Raw genomic sequence first — 13,936 nt, forward strand, 5'->3', positions numbered from 1 at the left:
GCTATTCAAGTTGGATTATGTCTGTGCAGCTTAAATATGCACAAAATGTGTCACATTGTTTGGGCTGAAATAGAATATTATTTTACAATGAGACATAGACGCAGCGCTTGTTTAACCACGCCCACTCTAAAGCCCACAAATATAATGGAAAACCCGACATTTGAGCAATCACTATAGCACTGAAAAAGTTGACAGCCTCAAACTTCATAAGTTTGGCAGCTCCGAAACCATTTCAGTTCAGTGTTATTCAGAACGTTGTTCAGTCTACATCAATTTTAATTGTGATTTTTTCGGTAAAGTTCGTTGTGATAAAAATGGAAAACCCAAGCGAGTTTACTGAGAGTTGTCCTGAGTTTACCCAGGAGCAACCTACCCGCCTGCCGCGTGTGAACGAGGTGGCCCAAAAGTTTCTCGCCGATTTGGACGAGGAACAGCCACACAACCAAGACCAACCTACCCAGGAGCAACCTAGCAAGGAGCAACCTACCAAGGATCAACCTACCCACCTGCCGCGTGTGAACGAGGTGGCCCAAAAGTTTCTCGCCGATTTGGACGAGGAGCGCAAGCGATTGTCCGCGGAGTTTCCACTTTGCGCACTGCTAATCGACGAGGGTAAAATCAATTGCGCCCTTTACAGGGTATTTTAATGGTACTAATCCCACATTGCAGCTGTGGACCGTGTCTACAGCACTGGTCATATTCCCGGCAAGGAGCGCTTCGCCGACGTGTACCAGCAGAAGCCGATGAAGATTACCCAAAAGGTCTTCGTGCCCGTTAATCAGTTTCCCAAGGTGGGTTTTATACAATTAGCTGTCCCCTCCGTCCGCAAAATAAATCCGTACCCTTGCGCAGTTCAACTTCGCTGGCAAGATCCTCGGGCCCAAGGGGAACTCACTGCGTCGCCTTCAGGAGGAGAGCAAGTGCAAGATTGCCATTAAGGGTCGCAGTTCGATCCGCGATCGTAACAAAGAGGAGCAGCTGCGCAGCTCCGGCGACCGGAGATATGCCCATCTTGAGAAGAATCTCTTTCTGGAGGTCAGCACGGTGGCCCCTCCGGCGGAGTGCTATGCCCGCATAGCCTACGCCCTGGCCGAGATCCGAAAGTATCTTAATCCAGACGATAACGACGAGGTTTGGCACGAGCAGTACCGCGAGCTGATGGAAATGAATCCCGAGATGGCCAAGAACTCTAACGCACTCAATCAGCCGGCCTACAGGTAATGGGGATCTTATACTCTCTGCATACCGATGCAGCTTCACTTACTTGACAAGCAAGTAAAGCATGTGGTATACAGCTGATTGCCATTGGGCCAAGGGTAAAAATCTATAAATCTATTATTTTGCAGATCTGTCTTTGAAAAGACGATTGGAGGCAACAGAACTGGGGTTCCCAAGTACAACAACCTGATTAAGCGAGATAAGGAAAATCCGCCCGAGTAAGTTATCATTTAATGACTCTACCACCAGGAGTCCCCGCGTCCCAGTAGTTCCTTGAATCCTAGCCAACATGCGTTGAGCCAGCAACTAACATTTTGATCTTTATAGAGTCGCCGATACGGAGGAGGTGGCCTATAAACATCGTATGCCCCCCAGTCGTCCGTCTATGCGCTTTGAGAACAGAATACGTAAGTGTTTGGTAGTATCGGGGTCTATTACATAAGACAGTTTTATGAGATGCACCTTTGAAGGGTGATTTAGATTATAATATACTATCAAAACGAATAACAGGGAATCAAACTATATAATACACTATAATGATTAAAATTATACATCAATTTACTTCTTTGTTAATTAAAAACGCATAAATTAATACAAATAATTATCAATCAATTTTATAGCACGACCATCAATAAGAACCACAAACGCTGCGCCACTTAAACGTCCATATCCGTATCCGACTGACGTGAATCGTATGCGCGAACATCCCATCAAGTCCTATAAACCCAATCCTGCTATATGGACTTAGGTTATACAATCCGTGGGAGCACATAAAAAATACTTAAAACACGAAGAAATCAGCATTCAAAATGATGATATCAATGAATAAACATTAACATTCTATGAATTATAAAAAACTAATAAAATAAAACGCATTGCTTGAATTTTATAAATTCTTTGCAATCCGATCTAACAATATCTTTTAAATTCTTACTCCGTAACTTACGCTGAGTCGACACGAAAGCTTATAAGTAATTTAATTTATTCTTTAACCGAAGAGATTTCATGGTTTCAAACTTTTGTGTAAAATACAATGTCAAATCAAAGTATGTAACGTAAAAAATATGTAAAAGTAAAATAAAACCCAACGAAAAAATCAAATTATATATAAATGAATATTCACTGTCATAAATTGAAAAGTAGTTGCAAAAATACAACTACAATTTAAACATGCATACGACAAGTTATGTAAAAAAAATATATATGTTAGATACATATAGTTATATCTTTAAGATCTCTTCTGAGATAAATAAAATTTAACGGCGCCTTTGTGACCGATAATCAGTCAATAATCACGCGATTTATATCCTTCGATCGGTGGCACACTTCAGCCACATGCCACATGGGATCGTAAAACGCAATCGAGACTATCGCTATGGACTTTGGACATGGCGAAGTCATTCGCAGACAGTGTGGGTGGAAAGTTGGGCATTATTTATTGGGATCGGGCAAGGTGGGGGCCAAACAATTCGGCTGATGACATTACTCATCTAGGATCGAGCCGGAGACAAACAAACAATGGCGGTGGGTGACCTCCCTCTGATAAGCGAGTCTCGGCCACCGTATTGTAAACATTCTGGATTGTATTTATAGCTGGCGATCGGCAATCTGCATTGCACCCGCACTATAAATACAGAAAGACAATTTCCGTGTGCAGGGGAGATCCATCCACTTGGCAACAGCGTCTACGATCGATACCCATTCACCAGTAGTAAATCACCCGTCGTAATACACCATGATTTCATAAAAAATCGCTCAGTAATTGTCGCGATTTATGTACCCAGATCCGTGTCGATCTGATTACCGAAATCATTTGTCTGGCGAAATACTATATGGAGGGAGCGTTTCCCTGTCCGTTCGATTGGACTAATTAACTCAAAGCCGAAAGAAATCAACAGGAATTTCGTCTGATTGCGTTAATCTTCAGCTCCAAGGTTCATTGTCGAGCCCAGGAATCATTGTTTATTATTGGTTCTATATACATACATAGACGCATTCAATGCCACTGCCCTGGATATTTAAACATATGCAGGGTCAATACACCACGAATTTGATTTAAGCAAAGGTTTAACTTGCTAAAAATATATGAAAGAGCTTTGGCGCAATTCGAGTAATTGAATCAATAACGATTCCGATGATGTGATTAGCCTAATCAGCGCTGCATTGTTTGTTTGTTTAGTATACTTCAAACTAGGTCTTCAAATATATACAAATCAAGATGGACTCATCAATCGGTTAATCGCCTTCCCTCGCCGAGCAACTTTTCCCGGACCTAAGGCTAGCCATTTTCCACATCGAGATACTTTAGTTTCTGAATTTCCCCTTAGACTACGCATCATGTAATCCTAGTACAACTTGCTCGTTCCGAAATTCCCCTTCACTAGTTTACTTACTTACTTGATTAGTTGTGAATGGATTACAGTGCGGATTAGTTTGAGGAAATTGATTTCGCTTACACTCTATCAAGGGTTATCGTTTGGGATCAGGGTTGGCCTAAAGGGTGAGATTTACTGAAATTCTAGACGGGCCTTTCAAAAACCCCAATGCATTCGTAAGTTATTACACTAATTAAAACCCCCTTTTACCATCCATGACCTTCGGCAGTAAAATGTACCCTACAATGTGGCAAAATAAAGTAATTAAAAGTATACGCCTTCACAGTTTACATGTGGATAATTCGGGGAAAACCCGATGTCAATTCCCAGAATTCGAAATGCAATTTCAGTTTGCGACGAATCGTTTATTAGTTGTGCGCAGATGGAATGAATGCACTCGATCACACGGGTAAATGGGTCTTAGAAGGGCTATGTAGATAGTCGGTGATGTCATTCGCAGAAATGTGATGAAACGACCTTTCGGATTTCGCTTCCAGAGAACCCGCATTATTGCCGGAAGTAAACACTGTCCGCGACATTGCACAATGAAATTGCAAAGCGCGATTGGGATCAGAATGAACAGCTTTAATCAGTTAGGCGCCCATGAAATCCCCTTATCAGCAACATGATGTTTCACTAATTGACTGTGTATACGCAACATTAATGTGCACTATGCGGTCATATATGTACATATATTAATTCGATCGTTATAGGAATGAAATGCGTTGAGTTGGATTACAATGCAACAGTTTCAATGGATGCGACAGCCCGTTTGGCAACAGTTTTTGCACTTATATAGTTCTTTTTAAGAAAATTATTAGTTTGGAGCAAACAAAAGTAATATCAGATGCTAAGAAATCATTATCGATACAAAAATATTATTTGAATTACAAATGAAGGGCAACGTTGCGTATGAGTAATATGTAATATGTAATATGCTGCAAACATTAGCAAACACTAGCAAACACCTTCGATGCGTAAAAATATTATTTATTTACAAAATGGTTTCAAAAATATAGCATTACTTTAGTTATAAATAGATTTATCACTGAGCAAAAGATAGTGTTGAAAAACTACGCATACATAGATTTAAACATAATGGCACACTCATGCGTGAGGTGGCTGCCTATTAGCTCGTGGATGCCAGAAGAATGTGCGATTGCCAAAGCCCATTGTAAATTTCGGCCAGAGTGATTACTTCGCGGGAAAAGCCAACTCCTTGCCATCGAAATGGCACGTTCGCCGAGATAGTAGGTATTACCTGATATTGGCCTATCAGGAATTATGTGTCACGAATGCTGCACGATCTCAGCACGATCTGTTCGTAAGCGTGGGCCAAGTATAAAAAGTAATGCTCGAGCCCCTCTGGCTTCCAGTTGCGATCAGATCGTCCGAAGGAAATATCACGTCGTCGGGTACTTAGCGAATTGGCCGCGTGGAGTGGATAAAGTGTTAGTGGAGCAACAAAAAATGGCTAAGAAAGTAAGCACAAGCAACACCATCTGTCCCTGAATTCGATTGCTCTATTCCAAAGTCTAGTAAAACTTCCGAAGATTATGTCAAGTGCTAATCAGCCATCGAAATGTACTTTGCAAATAAAGCAATTACACTTGAAAATGATTTATAGGACAGGTGCCAAAAGAAAAACACTCCAAGTGAATTGAACTAATAAATGGGACTAATCTAAAGAAGTGAAAGAGATTTTTTCAATTACTTAAAAATGGCACAAGCGGAAGCCGACATATACACATAGTCCTTTTGTTGAAAGAGAATAAAGACTAAAAACTTCATCGAACTCGTTCAATCTGGCTCAGATTATGATTGCTGAGCCGAAACCAGATTGAGGCGCCTCTAATGCTCCTCGCCGCTCAATTGTGTCTCATAGCCGAAAATTCAATTAACGAATTCCTCAACTCTCGACTAATTGCAGATGTTCAGCAATATATTGGTGGTGACTCTACTTGTACTCAGTACGGATGTCGAAGCACGACCCTCCTCCACGGGTGGTGGTGGTGGTGAGGCGAACGTGGATCCCAGCGAATACCACGGCAATCTGTCGGTGGAAACGGTGCTGAAAGTGCAGCAGTGCGAGAAGGACACCAACACGATGGAGCTGTGCATGCGGTGCGCCAAGGTGACCAAGTCGGAGTTCGTCTATCCCATGTGCTGCGGCAACGAAGATGGCATCAAGGATTGGTGCAGGGAGTACGTGTACTTCGGCAACGAGTAGATCCGGAATGGGGGGCAGGAGGCGATGGAAGCTGTGTAAATTGGTTCGCGCTCCTGCATGGATTGGCTGTGATAAACCCACTGTATTTATTTAAATTATATTTAGGAATAAACAAGGCTAAATTAGCGTATTTGCGGTCTTTACCCTTTCCCACTAAAAAACACTCCTCATTTCATTTTGTACGTTCTTTTATTTATTTCTCTTCATTTTTTTGCCGAATTTTGTTTGTAAATTCATTTTTTGCATTTTTAGAAAACTTTATAATAATTAAACTTTTTTAATCGGATACGGATATCAATAAGTGATTTCGAAAATGTTTAATTGGCAAACGAATGCATAAATAATAATCATCGCGCATTCAAATCAATCAAATATTTAATCTTATATAACTGCTGCCTTCGTTTGTTTAAATAATAAGGTAAAAAACAATAAGCGAAAATAAGGATGCACATCCGTTCAAACTTTAGCCCGAAAGAAACTCGTCCTCGAGCGACGGAGACGTGGAACTCGCACTACACGATATATATATAAATGTATATAACAAACAAGGTACAACCTAGTAACGATTGTTTTTCTTTGTTAATTTTTTCTTTTTATGGTTTAGCACTCGCTACGCCGGCGGATGCTTCTCTGCGTCTGCTGGACGTGTGATTTGTGGGTTTCTTTCTTTTTAACGTTGACTGAAAGCAACATTTAAATATTAAGTTGCGTGAAGAGTTCAACTTACCAGAATTCAAGCACGCTTTTACACTTTTTCGTTATTTTTCGGATTATGTATGCTTTTAGTGTTTTAGTGAGTTTGTTATTTGTTAGTTATTGAGAGAGGGCTTGTCTTTGGCAGTTCGTTTTGGGAGTCGGGGCGGGCTAAGTGCAGGTAGGAGCAGTCGGCATCCTCACAGCGACCCATCAGATCAAACGGGCAGATTGTGGCGTGGACATCGAGTTGGCTTAGGAAAGAGTGTACAAAGCAAATACATTTCCACAGGCAACCGCTCACGCTAGTAATACTAACCTATTGTAGTTCCTACACATGGGCGTGTGATAGGCACTTAGATAGCTTTCCCTATGATGCTCGTCGGACTTCTCCTCGCGCAGTTCCCGCATTATGCTAACCGTATAGGGGGCTGTAGTTGTGACGGCGACTTCCACAGTTTTTTCCTGCGCCTGATCCTGTAAATAAACTCAACCGTATTGTTAATGCGGGCTTGTGGCAAAGAGATCGAAATGACAGTGCAATAATACACTGAAGAATAACAGCGAATAACAAGTCGCCTTGAATGAGTTTCTTAGCAATAGTTTTTGAAGCAATTTGTACAAATCGAAATCCACGCACATCTGGAGGGTCAGTCTCCGTTTCAAGTTGTTTTCCAATCGCAGGGTCTGTCTCCGTCGTTTCACTTTGATTTTTAATCTGAGGATCCGTTAAAGGTTCAGTGGGTTGTAAAGCTGCCGATTTCTGAGAATTCGACTCAAAATTCTCCCTTGACTCCTCATGTTGAACCGTTTTGGACTCCGTTGGCATTACAGCGTTTGGCTGACTAATCTCCGCATCAGACAGTTTCACAAGGTCAGCGTAGTTTACTATAGAATTGTACAGGCGTATCTCCTTGGTAAGCTGTGTTGATTTGGTGGTGATGGCAGCCTTTCCCTCGTCGATTAACCTGTAAGTAAATCAAATCTATAGTAGCATAGAGCTCCTCCCGTTCCCAAGTCGTTGATTTGGTTTCTGTAATCGTTTTGTTCCAGATTTCCCACGCCGTTCTGGTTGCTGTTGTGGTTGATGATGGTTAGTACCTGTAGTCATCGCCCCTTAATCCACGGCCCAAGTCCATAGCCGCCGCATGAAGTTTATGTCGTTTCTGCTTGAGTGATATGATGATCTCGTGGCTGGCCTGAATCTCGGGCTGAATCTTCGACAGCTTAAGTTCCTCCTGTTTAACCGCCTGCCTTAATGTCTGCATTTCGGCATAGAGTTCCTTGAGACGCTGTGAGCATCGCAAACGTATTGCCTTTGACTTCTTGGCTTCTTCCACCATTTGCAGTGATTTGTCTAGATTGACTAGCATGCTCCCCCTGAAAATAGTAATTATAATCAGAAAATAGTAACTGAAGGCCCTATTTACTCAAATATATACCCAATCTTAACAAAAGAAGTCTCAAATGCCTTCAGCCGACTCTCCTTGGAAATCTGGTGATTTTGCATAGGTTTTGTTTTTGCCGATTTTAAAGTCACAGTTTTGACTTGTGGTTTCTGAACTGCTGAGGTAGCTTTAGCGTTTGTCATTTTTTTACTGCCTAGGACTTCTTTGGCTGGGTTGTTTACAATATTCGCTGTGCTTGGCGATGAATTGTTCTTCGGCGTTGGCTTATCAACAGTAGGCGCCTTGCTTTTGGCAACAGGAGCAGCAGTCTTGGCCGCTCGAACCTTCTTTTGTTCCAGCATTTGCATACGCTCGACCAAACGGAGGTATTCCTTCTGCGATGCCACTGGTAAATGTCGAACAGCCTGAGAAAGAAATTATATTATATAAAACATATACTCGAATGAGATGGAAACATACCACCGGTGTTGTCTTTGGAGGCGGCTGTGTCTTAGGAGAAGTTACACTTTTTGGAGGTTTTTCCTTAACCTGAGGTTTCTCAGACGTCTTTTCTGTCGCTGCCTCTGGTGAGTTAGTTGTGGGAGCATTGGATCTGGCTTGCTTAAGAAAGTCGTCGATCTTCTTCTCAAAGTAATCGTTAATCAAAGTACGTCTGAGATTGATATTGACATTGGGAACCGTTTCGGCAATCTCGGATATAGGAGTATTTGATCTGGTGGTTGAACCACTGAAGCTGCCCATGGCCAAACTCAAGGGGCTGGCAATGTCTGTGTTTCCATAGGCGAAGCACGAACTCAGCTCCAGGTCATCATCACTGGCGGGCGACTCCTCTGCTAAGCTAATGATCATCTTATTTACTTTGATGCTGGCTGGATCTACGGTAGTGATCAGGCGAGTGCTGGATGCGATCACTTCCTGACTACGCAGTGGAGCGCTGGGTTCCTTAATCATTAACACATTCGGCCGTTTCATGCTCAACCCTGAATTTTCAATTGCGGTCAATTTCCGTTTAGTAGTTGTCTTTTTGTTTATCACTTTGTTGGGCTTTACAATTTTTATGATTTTTGTGGGGGAGAACGATGGTTTATGTTCCTGCACTTCAAGCTTGACCCGCGGTTGAGGCACCTCCAAGGATTCCACGTTAATGGGCGCAGTTTCTAATGCAACTGCGTCAACTGCAGTTTCATTCTCTATCTCCTTTTCTGCTTTCAGTACATTACTTTCATCTAGAATTGAATGTTGATCCTGAGGCCGTTCATCTTTTATTGCCAGTTCCGAGGGCTGGAAACGTTTTAAAGCATTCTTGAGTATCTCTGGTCTTAAATCGGACTTTGGGTTGGTCCCTTTTTTGGTCGCTATGCTGGAAAGGAGCAATAAACGCAGCTCTTCTGGATCATCTGAATCATTGTCTTGCGTTGAATCTTCCTTGAGTTGAGTCACGGGGCCAGGTACGAAAGAAGGCACTGGAGCGGCAACAGGTACAGGAGCGAGCACAGGGACTGCAATAGGTTCTGGAACGTGGACCTGATCCGGGGCAGTTTTAAACTCACAATCAACAGGTGGTGGCGTTCTTGGAGGTGGTGGTGGGGGTCTATTTGCCCGCAAATTGGATAGCAGAATAGCTCGCAAAGCTCCTGCCTCATCGTCACTCGAATTTGGCTGGAATTGGTCTAATGGATTTATATGCGTCTGGGAGTTTTCCATGGAAACGGTCTGCAACTCCGAGCTATAGCTATGATTAGAATGCTGATCGACTAGGTGCATGGCATCCCTGGCATCCTCGTCCTCCAGATGAATTTTTGGAATGTGAAAGGGCGGCGGTGGCGGCGGTACTTCGTCGTCATCGTAAACTATATTCTCTCTCATTATCCGATTATCCGTATTTAAATCTACCTCATCATCTTCGTCTATCACAATGGGAACCGACACAGGCGGCAAATTGTTGGGCAAAAAACAGCGCCAACTGCCACCTGCGTTATCAATGGAGTTCCAGTTGTTGGACCACGAATTCCAGATTTCTTTTTGCTGATCATCGCTGTCCGTTTCGGCTAGATCCATGTCCACAGGCTTTGTGTCCACGGCATAATCAGTAGAGTATCTCGGCGGACTTTGTACTCGATCTGGCGATGCGGCTGGGCTGATCTCCATTAAGTCATCGATGTCGTCGTCATTGGAAATGACGGGATGCACGCGATTGATCATATCAGTGGGCGAGTAAGCCCGCTCCGCGTCCCGTTTCTTTCGCGCTAAATGCTTTTTAAGTATGGCAGATTTAAGGGCTATCAGGCGAAGCTTAAGCTCGGCAGGATCTTCCCTTTGCGGCACATTCTGTTCATGAGGTTCGTCCTCGCCGCCATCCGATAATATCTGTATTGGCGGAAGTGGCAGTTCCTCCTCTTCTTGTTGGTACTCCTTGCTGTGCTTGGGGCTAGGCGATTTGTTCACGCGATACTGAAGTCGCTCTCTCAGGCTGTTTTTGTAGTGACTCACGAATTCCTCTCGCTCCTCCCGCGCCAAAGCCACGCGCAACTTATCCCTGCTCAGTCTAAGCTTTTGCATGTCTAACTCGTCGTCATCGTTGTCACAGGCTATGTCGTACTCACCCAGCTCGCCGTCGCTCTCCAGGGAATTTTCAAGCTCATAGTGTTGTTGGTGTCGACGCTGGTAGCGATTGGGTGGCTGATTATGATGATAGTCCTGCCGCCGGCGCTGTGTGATGACCGGAGGAGGTGGCGAACAGCGCTTATGACGCCTGACATAGGGATTCCGCCGGAAGTCACTGGACAATGAATTATTATGCCTTTTGCCCAGCTCCAGGCGGCGCACCTTGTGCTTGCGATATTTTCGCTGGGCCTCGAACTCATCCTCAGACTGGGTCGACACATCCGACAAAATATAAACGGAAGACTTTTGCTGCTGAGGCGGTAAACGCGGTCCAGGCTTCGGGTAATCTGCAATGGAAATATGCAAAAGTTTAACAGACCTATAAGTAAACCCCCTTTATATAAATGGGTAGAGCCCAACGTGTTACTTACTGTATTGATGTGCCAAATTGGCGGATAGCAGGTCCATGCGCTCCACATCCTTGTTGTTCTCCTCCAGCTGCTGGATCCGAGCGCGCAACTTGAACTCGTCATCCTCGGATGAAATGATCACCTCGAATTCGTCTACAATCTCGCCCTCCTCACGATCCTCCTCGACATCTCCCTCCTCTACTGTTTCGTCAGGATCACAAGGTTTAGAGTTCGCAGGGTTTTCCAGCAGCTCCGAGTGCTCTTTTTTTATCGCGGGCACTTGCCGTATTTCCGGAGGCATTGTGGCTGTGCAAACAACCATTTTTGGCTCGCGGAATCAAGCACTTTATGCTGTTTTTCCGATATTTACTGAGACTAATACACTACAATTACTCTTTTTTTTATTGCTTTATTCTTGAGATAGTAGTCTATCGATAGATTGCGATAGCCTAAAAAAAATACCACATCGCAGTATTTCGAAGCTTAGACAGGGAAAATGTTTCGCTTTCTTTATACAAATTCCTGAAATATGAGATCAAGTTCACGCAGATCACTTTAAGTCGCGAAGTATAGTTTTTTATTTTTTGCCAGTAACGGGAAACACGTCAGACTATCTTATTGTGCTTCTTATTTTTTGGAATTTAAGTAAACGCTTGCTTGTATATATTTGTCAATTTAAACTACTATGTTTGTTTTTATTCTTTGTTGCAAGTGAATTAATACTTAAAACTTAAACAGACTTTTCCGATAGCCCTTCGTTTTGCAGCACTGGCCGGCAGGTGTCGCCTTCTGGTATTTTTCCACTGACAGCTGCGCGAATACCGAAATGCGGTCACCCTAACTGTCAACGCGACTTCCGCTCTTTTCCTACCCAACTCGCGGAGCAAAATGCAGCAGAAGGTATTTGTGCCCGTGAAAAAACAGAGAATTCGTGTCTAACTAATGCCTAAAATGTTGCGAATATTTGTATTTTGCAGCGCAGAGAACCCGTGCAGGCTGTCCAGGTCTTCGGACGCAAGGTGTGTGTGAATTGAGCCGCTGAAATCCACTAAAATAATCGTGCGACACGTGCAGGCGAAAAACTCGCGTCAATCGGCGGCGGCAAAAAATTCGTAGCTGCCGCCGCCTCAACGCAGAGGTTATGTTTGTGTGTGTGCGCGAGGATTTTAGCCTGGAATTTGGATTTTAACTGGATTCAGTGTGTTACTAAGCGATTAATAACCGGTGTCTTTATTATTGTAGAAAACCGCCACCGCCGTCGCTTACTGCAAGCGTGGCAACGGCCTCCTGAAGGTGAACGGTCGTCCTCTGGAGCAGATTGAACCCAAGGTCCTGCAATACAAACTGCAGGAGCCCCTTCTGTTGCTCGGCAAGGTGAGTACGACGGACGGAGCAGCTCAGAAAGCCAAGGCTTCCGCTTCAAAACCGCTGGCACGGCAATATGTTTTGGAATCACAAATAGGGCATATTGAAATATGTTACATGCCATCAAAGCCGCCGTTTTGTGCAGTGAAAATTGAATCGGAAGCCTGGCTTTTAGCACCAACATGATGATAACCTTTATCCCGAATTTGAAGCCAAATGAGACTAATTTTTTATTCTGATCGAACTAAACACCAGTGTGTATGCACAACCTCTTGTGAGTCTTTATTAATCCGAAAACAATTCTGTATCTTGCAGGAGAAATTCGCCGGCGTCGACATCCGCGTGCGCGTTAGCGGTGGTGGTCATGTAGCCCAGATCTACGCCATCCGCCAGGCCATTTCCAAGGCTCTCGTTGCCTTTTACCAGAAATGTAAGTAAAGCTCAAAATCGAAAGCAGCAGCACAACGCCTTTTTCCAGATTTTTGTTGGAATTGTTATCCCTTTTCCTTCGAATCATTATTGAAAGGCAGATTAAATGATGAGCATATACCAACCAAGTTACACTATAGATGTGTAGATTGGGTGATGCTTCAGAAACACTTGGAATTTAAGACCCTTTTTTCAGATGTTTGTTGGAATTGTTATCCCTTTTCCTTCGAATCATTATTAAAAGGCAGACTAAACTTGATTATGAGCATATACCAACCAAGTTGCAAGGTTATTGTGCAAATTGGGTGATGCTTCAGGAACACTAGGAAACGCAGTCCCCTTTTTCCAGATTTTTGTTGGAATTGTTATCCCTTTTCCTCCGAATCATTATTGAAAGGCAGATTAATATATGAGCATATACCAACCAAGTTGTATTGTTATTGTGCAAATTGGGTGATGCTTCAGGCACATTTATACGCTTTCTAGAACTCCTAGCACCTTCTCCCAGATTTTTGTTGGAACTTATAGCCGTTTCCAGGAAAAGACTCGAGCAGGGAGATTAAGTGCATGTCGCAATCAAAGAGAGCCTTGGCAGATTTGACCATTGCTATTTGAGGCTTCATCGACACTTTGATTAACTTTAGTTATTTTCTATGAACTGTATCTGCATTGTGGGTTGCTAATTGTTTGAAACTTCTTTCTTGCAGACGTCGATGAGGCCTCCAAGAAGGAGATCAAGGACATTCTGGTCCAGTACGACAGAACCCTGCTGGTCGGCGATCCGCGTCGCTGCGAGCCCAAGAAGTTCGGCGGTCCAGGTGCCCGTGCTCGCTACCAGAAGTCGTACCGTTAAACTACTCTGTCTGGTTTTCAATTTGGATTAGAGCTATTTTTTACAATTTGAAAATGGTTTGCACGCACGTGCGAATAAAACGGAATAATTAACTGTACAAACGATTGGTTTTGATCTATACGTGGGTACCAGAAGAATTGGGCTTACGAAAAATTAGTATTTATTCAATTAGAAGATATTCAGCATGAGAACATAATTTTATAGTTTTTAAATTGTTGACGGGCTTGGAAAAGTGCGACATATGTGTGAATCTTATCTTGGGAAGAGTAATATTTGAAAATTCTTCAACAATGTTCCCTAGGTTTGCGTCTCTGCTAAGAACTGTCACTGTGTGGTGGTATTTATGGTAT

At 43.2% G+C, this 13,936-nt stretch overlaps 4 protein-coding genes across 5 annotated transcripts; 3 read left to right on the top strand and 1 right to left on the bottom strand.

Annotated features, from left to right (window-relative positions):
• The first annotated feature begins 214 nt into the window (after positions 1-214).
• LOC6735716 (protein held out wings) lies at positions 215-3,588 on the top strand. Its single transcript, XM_016168744.3, has 6 exons — positions 215-612; positions 670-791; positions 853-1,217; positions 1,347-1,436; positions 1,546-1,625; positions 1,839-3,588. The coding sequence occupies exons 1-6, from the start codon at positions 315-317 to the stop codon at positions 1,964-1,966; spliced, it is 1,083 nt and encodes a 360-aa protein (XP_016029092.1). The 5' UTR covers positions 215-314; the 3' UTR covers positions 1,967-3,588.
• Positions 1,395-5,953, top strand: LOC27207433. Of its 2 annotated transcripts, XM_044922699.1 has the most exons (3): positions 1,395-1,436; positions 1,546-1,625; positions 5,524-5,953. In XM_044922699.1, exon 3 carries the CDS (start codon positions 5,524-5,526, stop codon positions 5,821-5,823), a length of 300 nt encoding a protein of 99 aa, XP_044778634.1. In that variant the 5' UTR covers positions 1,395-1,436; positions 1,546-1,625; the 3' UTR covers positions 5,824-5,953. The 2 variants fall into 2 exon arrangements, with proteins under 2 accessions (XP_044778634.1, XP_016029093.1); XM_016183118.3 differs by lacking the exons at positions 1,395-1,436; positions 1,546-1,625 and adding an exon at positions 4,949-5,075.
• Positions 5,954-6,144: 191 nt separating this feature from the next.
• LOC6735717 lies at positions 6,145-11,397 on the bottom strand. The gene is made up of 7 exons (XM_016181364.3): positions 10,961-11,397; positions 8,385-10,876; positions 7,959-8,329; positions 7,618-7,896; positions 7,157-7,484; positions 6,836-6,993; positions 6,145-6,770 (listed from the first exon to the last, which is right to left on the bottom strand). The coding sequence occupies exons 1-7, from the start codon at positions 11,259-11,261 to the stop codon at positions 6,626-6,628; spliced, it is 4,074 nt and encodes a 1,357-aa protein (XP_016029094.1). The 5' UTR covers positions 11,262-11,397; the 3' UTR covers positions 6,145-6,625.
• Positions 11,398-11,695: 298 nt separating this feature from the next.
• On the top strand, positions 11,696-13,683 carry LOC6735718 (40S ribosomal protein S16). The gene is made up of 5 exons (XM_002082598.4): positions 11,696-11,839; positions 11,917-11,958; positions 12,182-12,313; positions 12,620-12,734; positions 13,441-13,683. The coding sequence occupies exons 1-5, from the start codon at positions 11,828-11,830 to the stop codon at positions 13,584-13,586; spliced, it is 447 nt and encodes a 148-aa protein (XP_002082634.1). The 5' UTR covers positions 11,696-11,827; the 3' UTR covers positions 13,587-13,683.
• Positions 13,684-13,936: the final 253 nt, after the last annotated feature.

This window comes from Drosophila simulans, chromosome 2R (genome assembly GCF_016746395.2).
Source record: "Drosophila simulans strain w501 chromosome 2R, Prin_Dsim_3.1, whole genome shotgun sequence".
Classification (NCBI taxonomy): Eukaryota; Metazoa; Arthropoda; class Insecta; order Diptera; family Drosophilidae; genus Drosophila; species Drosophila simulans.

Excerpts from the sequence above, each read along its gene's own strand:
- LOC6735716 (XM_016168744.3), top strand. The coding sequence starts at position 315 with ATGGAAAACCCAAGCGAGTTTACTGAGAGTTGTCCTGAGTTTACCCAG. Across the intron at positions 613-669 it reads CGCACTGCTAATCGACGAGG|CTGTGGACCGTGTCTACAGC; the intron begins GTAAAATCAATT and ends CCCACATTGCAG. Across the intron at positions 1,626-1,838 it reads GCGCTTTGAGAACAGAATAC|CACGACCATCAATAAGAACC; the intron begins GTAAGTGTTTGG and ends TCAATTTTATAG.
- LOC6735717 (XM_016181364.3), bottom strand. The coding sequence starts at position 11,261 with ATGGTTGTTTGCACAGCCACAATGCCTCCGGAAATACGGCAAGTGCCC. Across the intron at positions 10,877-10,960 it reads CAATTTGGCACATCAATACA|ATTACCCGAAGCCTGGACCG; the intron begins GTAAGTAACACG and ends TTTCCATTGCAG. Across the intron at positions 6,771-6,835 it reads ATGTGTAGGAACTACAATAG|CCAACTCGATGTCCACGCCA; the intron begins GTTAGTATTACT and ends CTCTTTCCTAAG.
- LOC6735718 (XM_002082598.4), top strand. Across the intron at positions 11,959-12,181 it reads TCCAGGTCTTCGGACGCAAG|AAAACCGCCACCGCCGTCGC; the intron begins GTGTGTGTGAAT and ends TTATTATTGTAG. Across the intron at positions 12,735-13,440 it reads CGTTGCCTTTTACCAGAAAT|ACGTCGATGAGGCCTCCAAG; the intron begins GTAAGTAAAGCT and ends TCTTTCTTGCAG.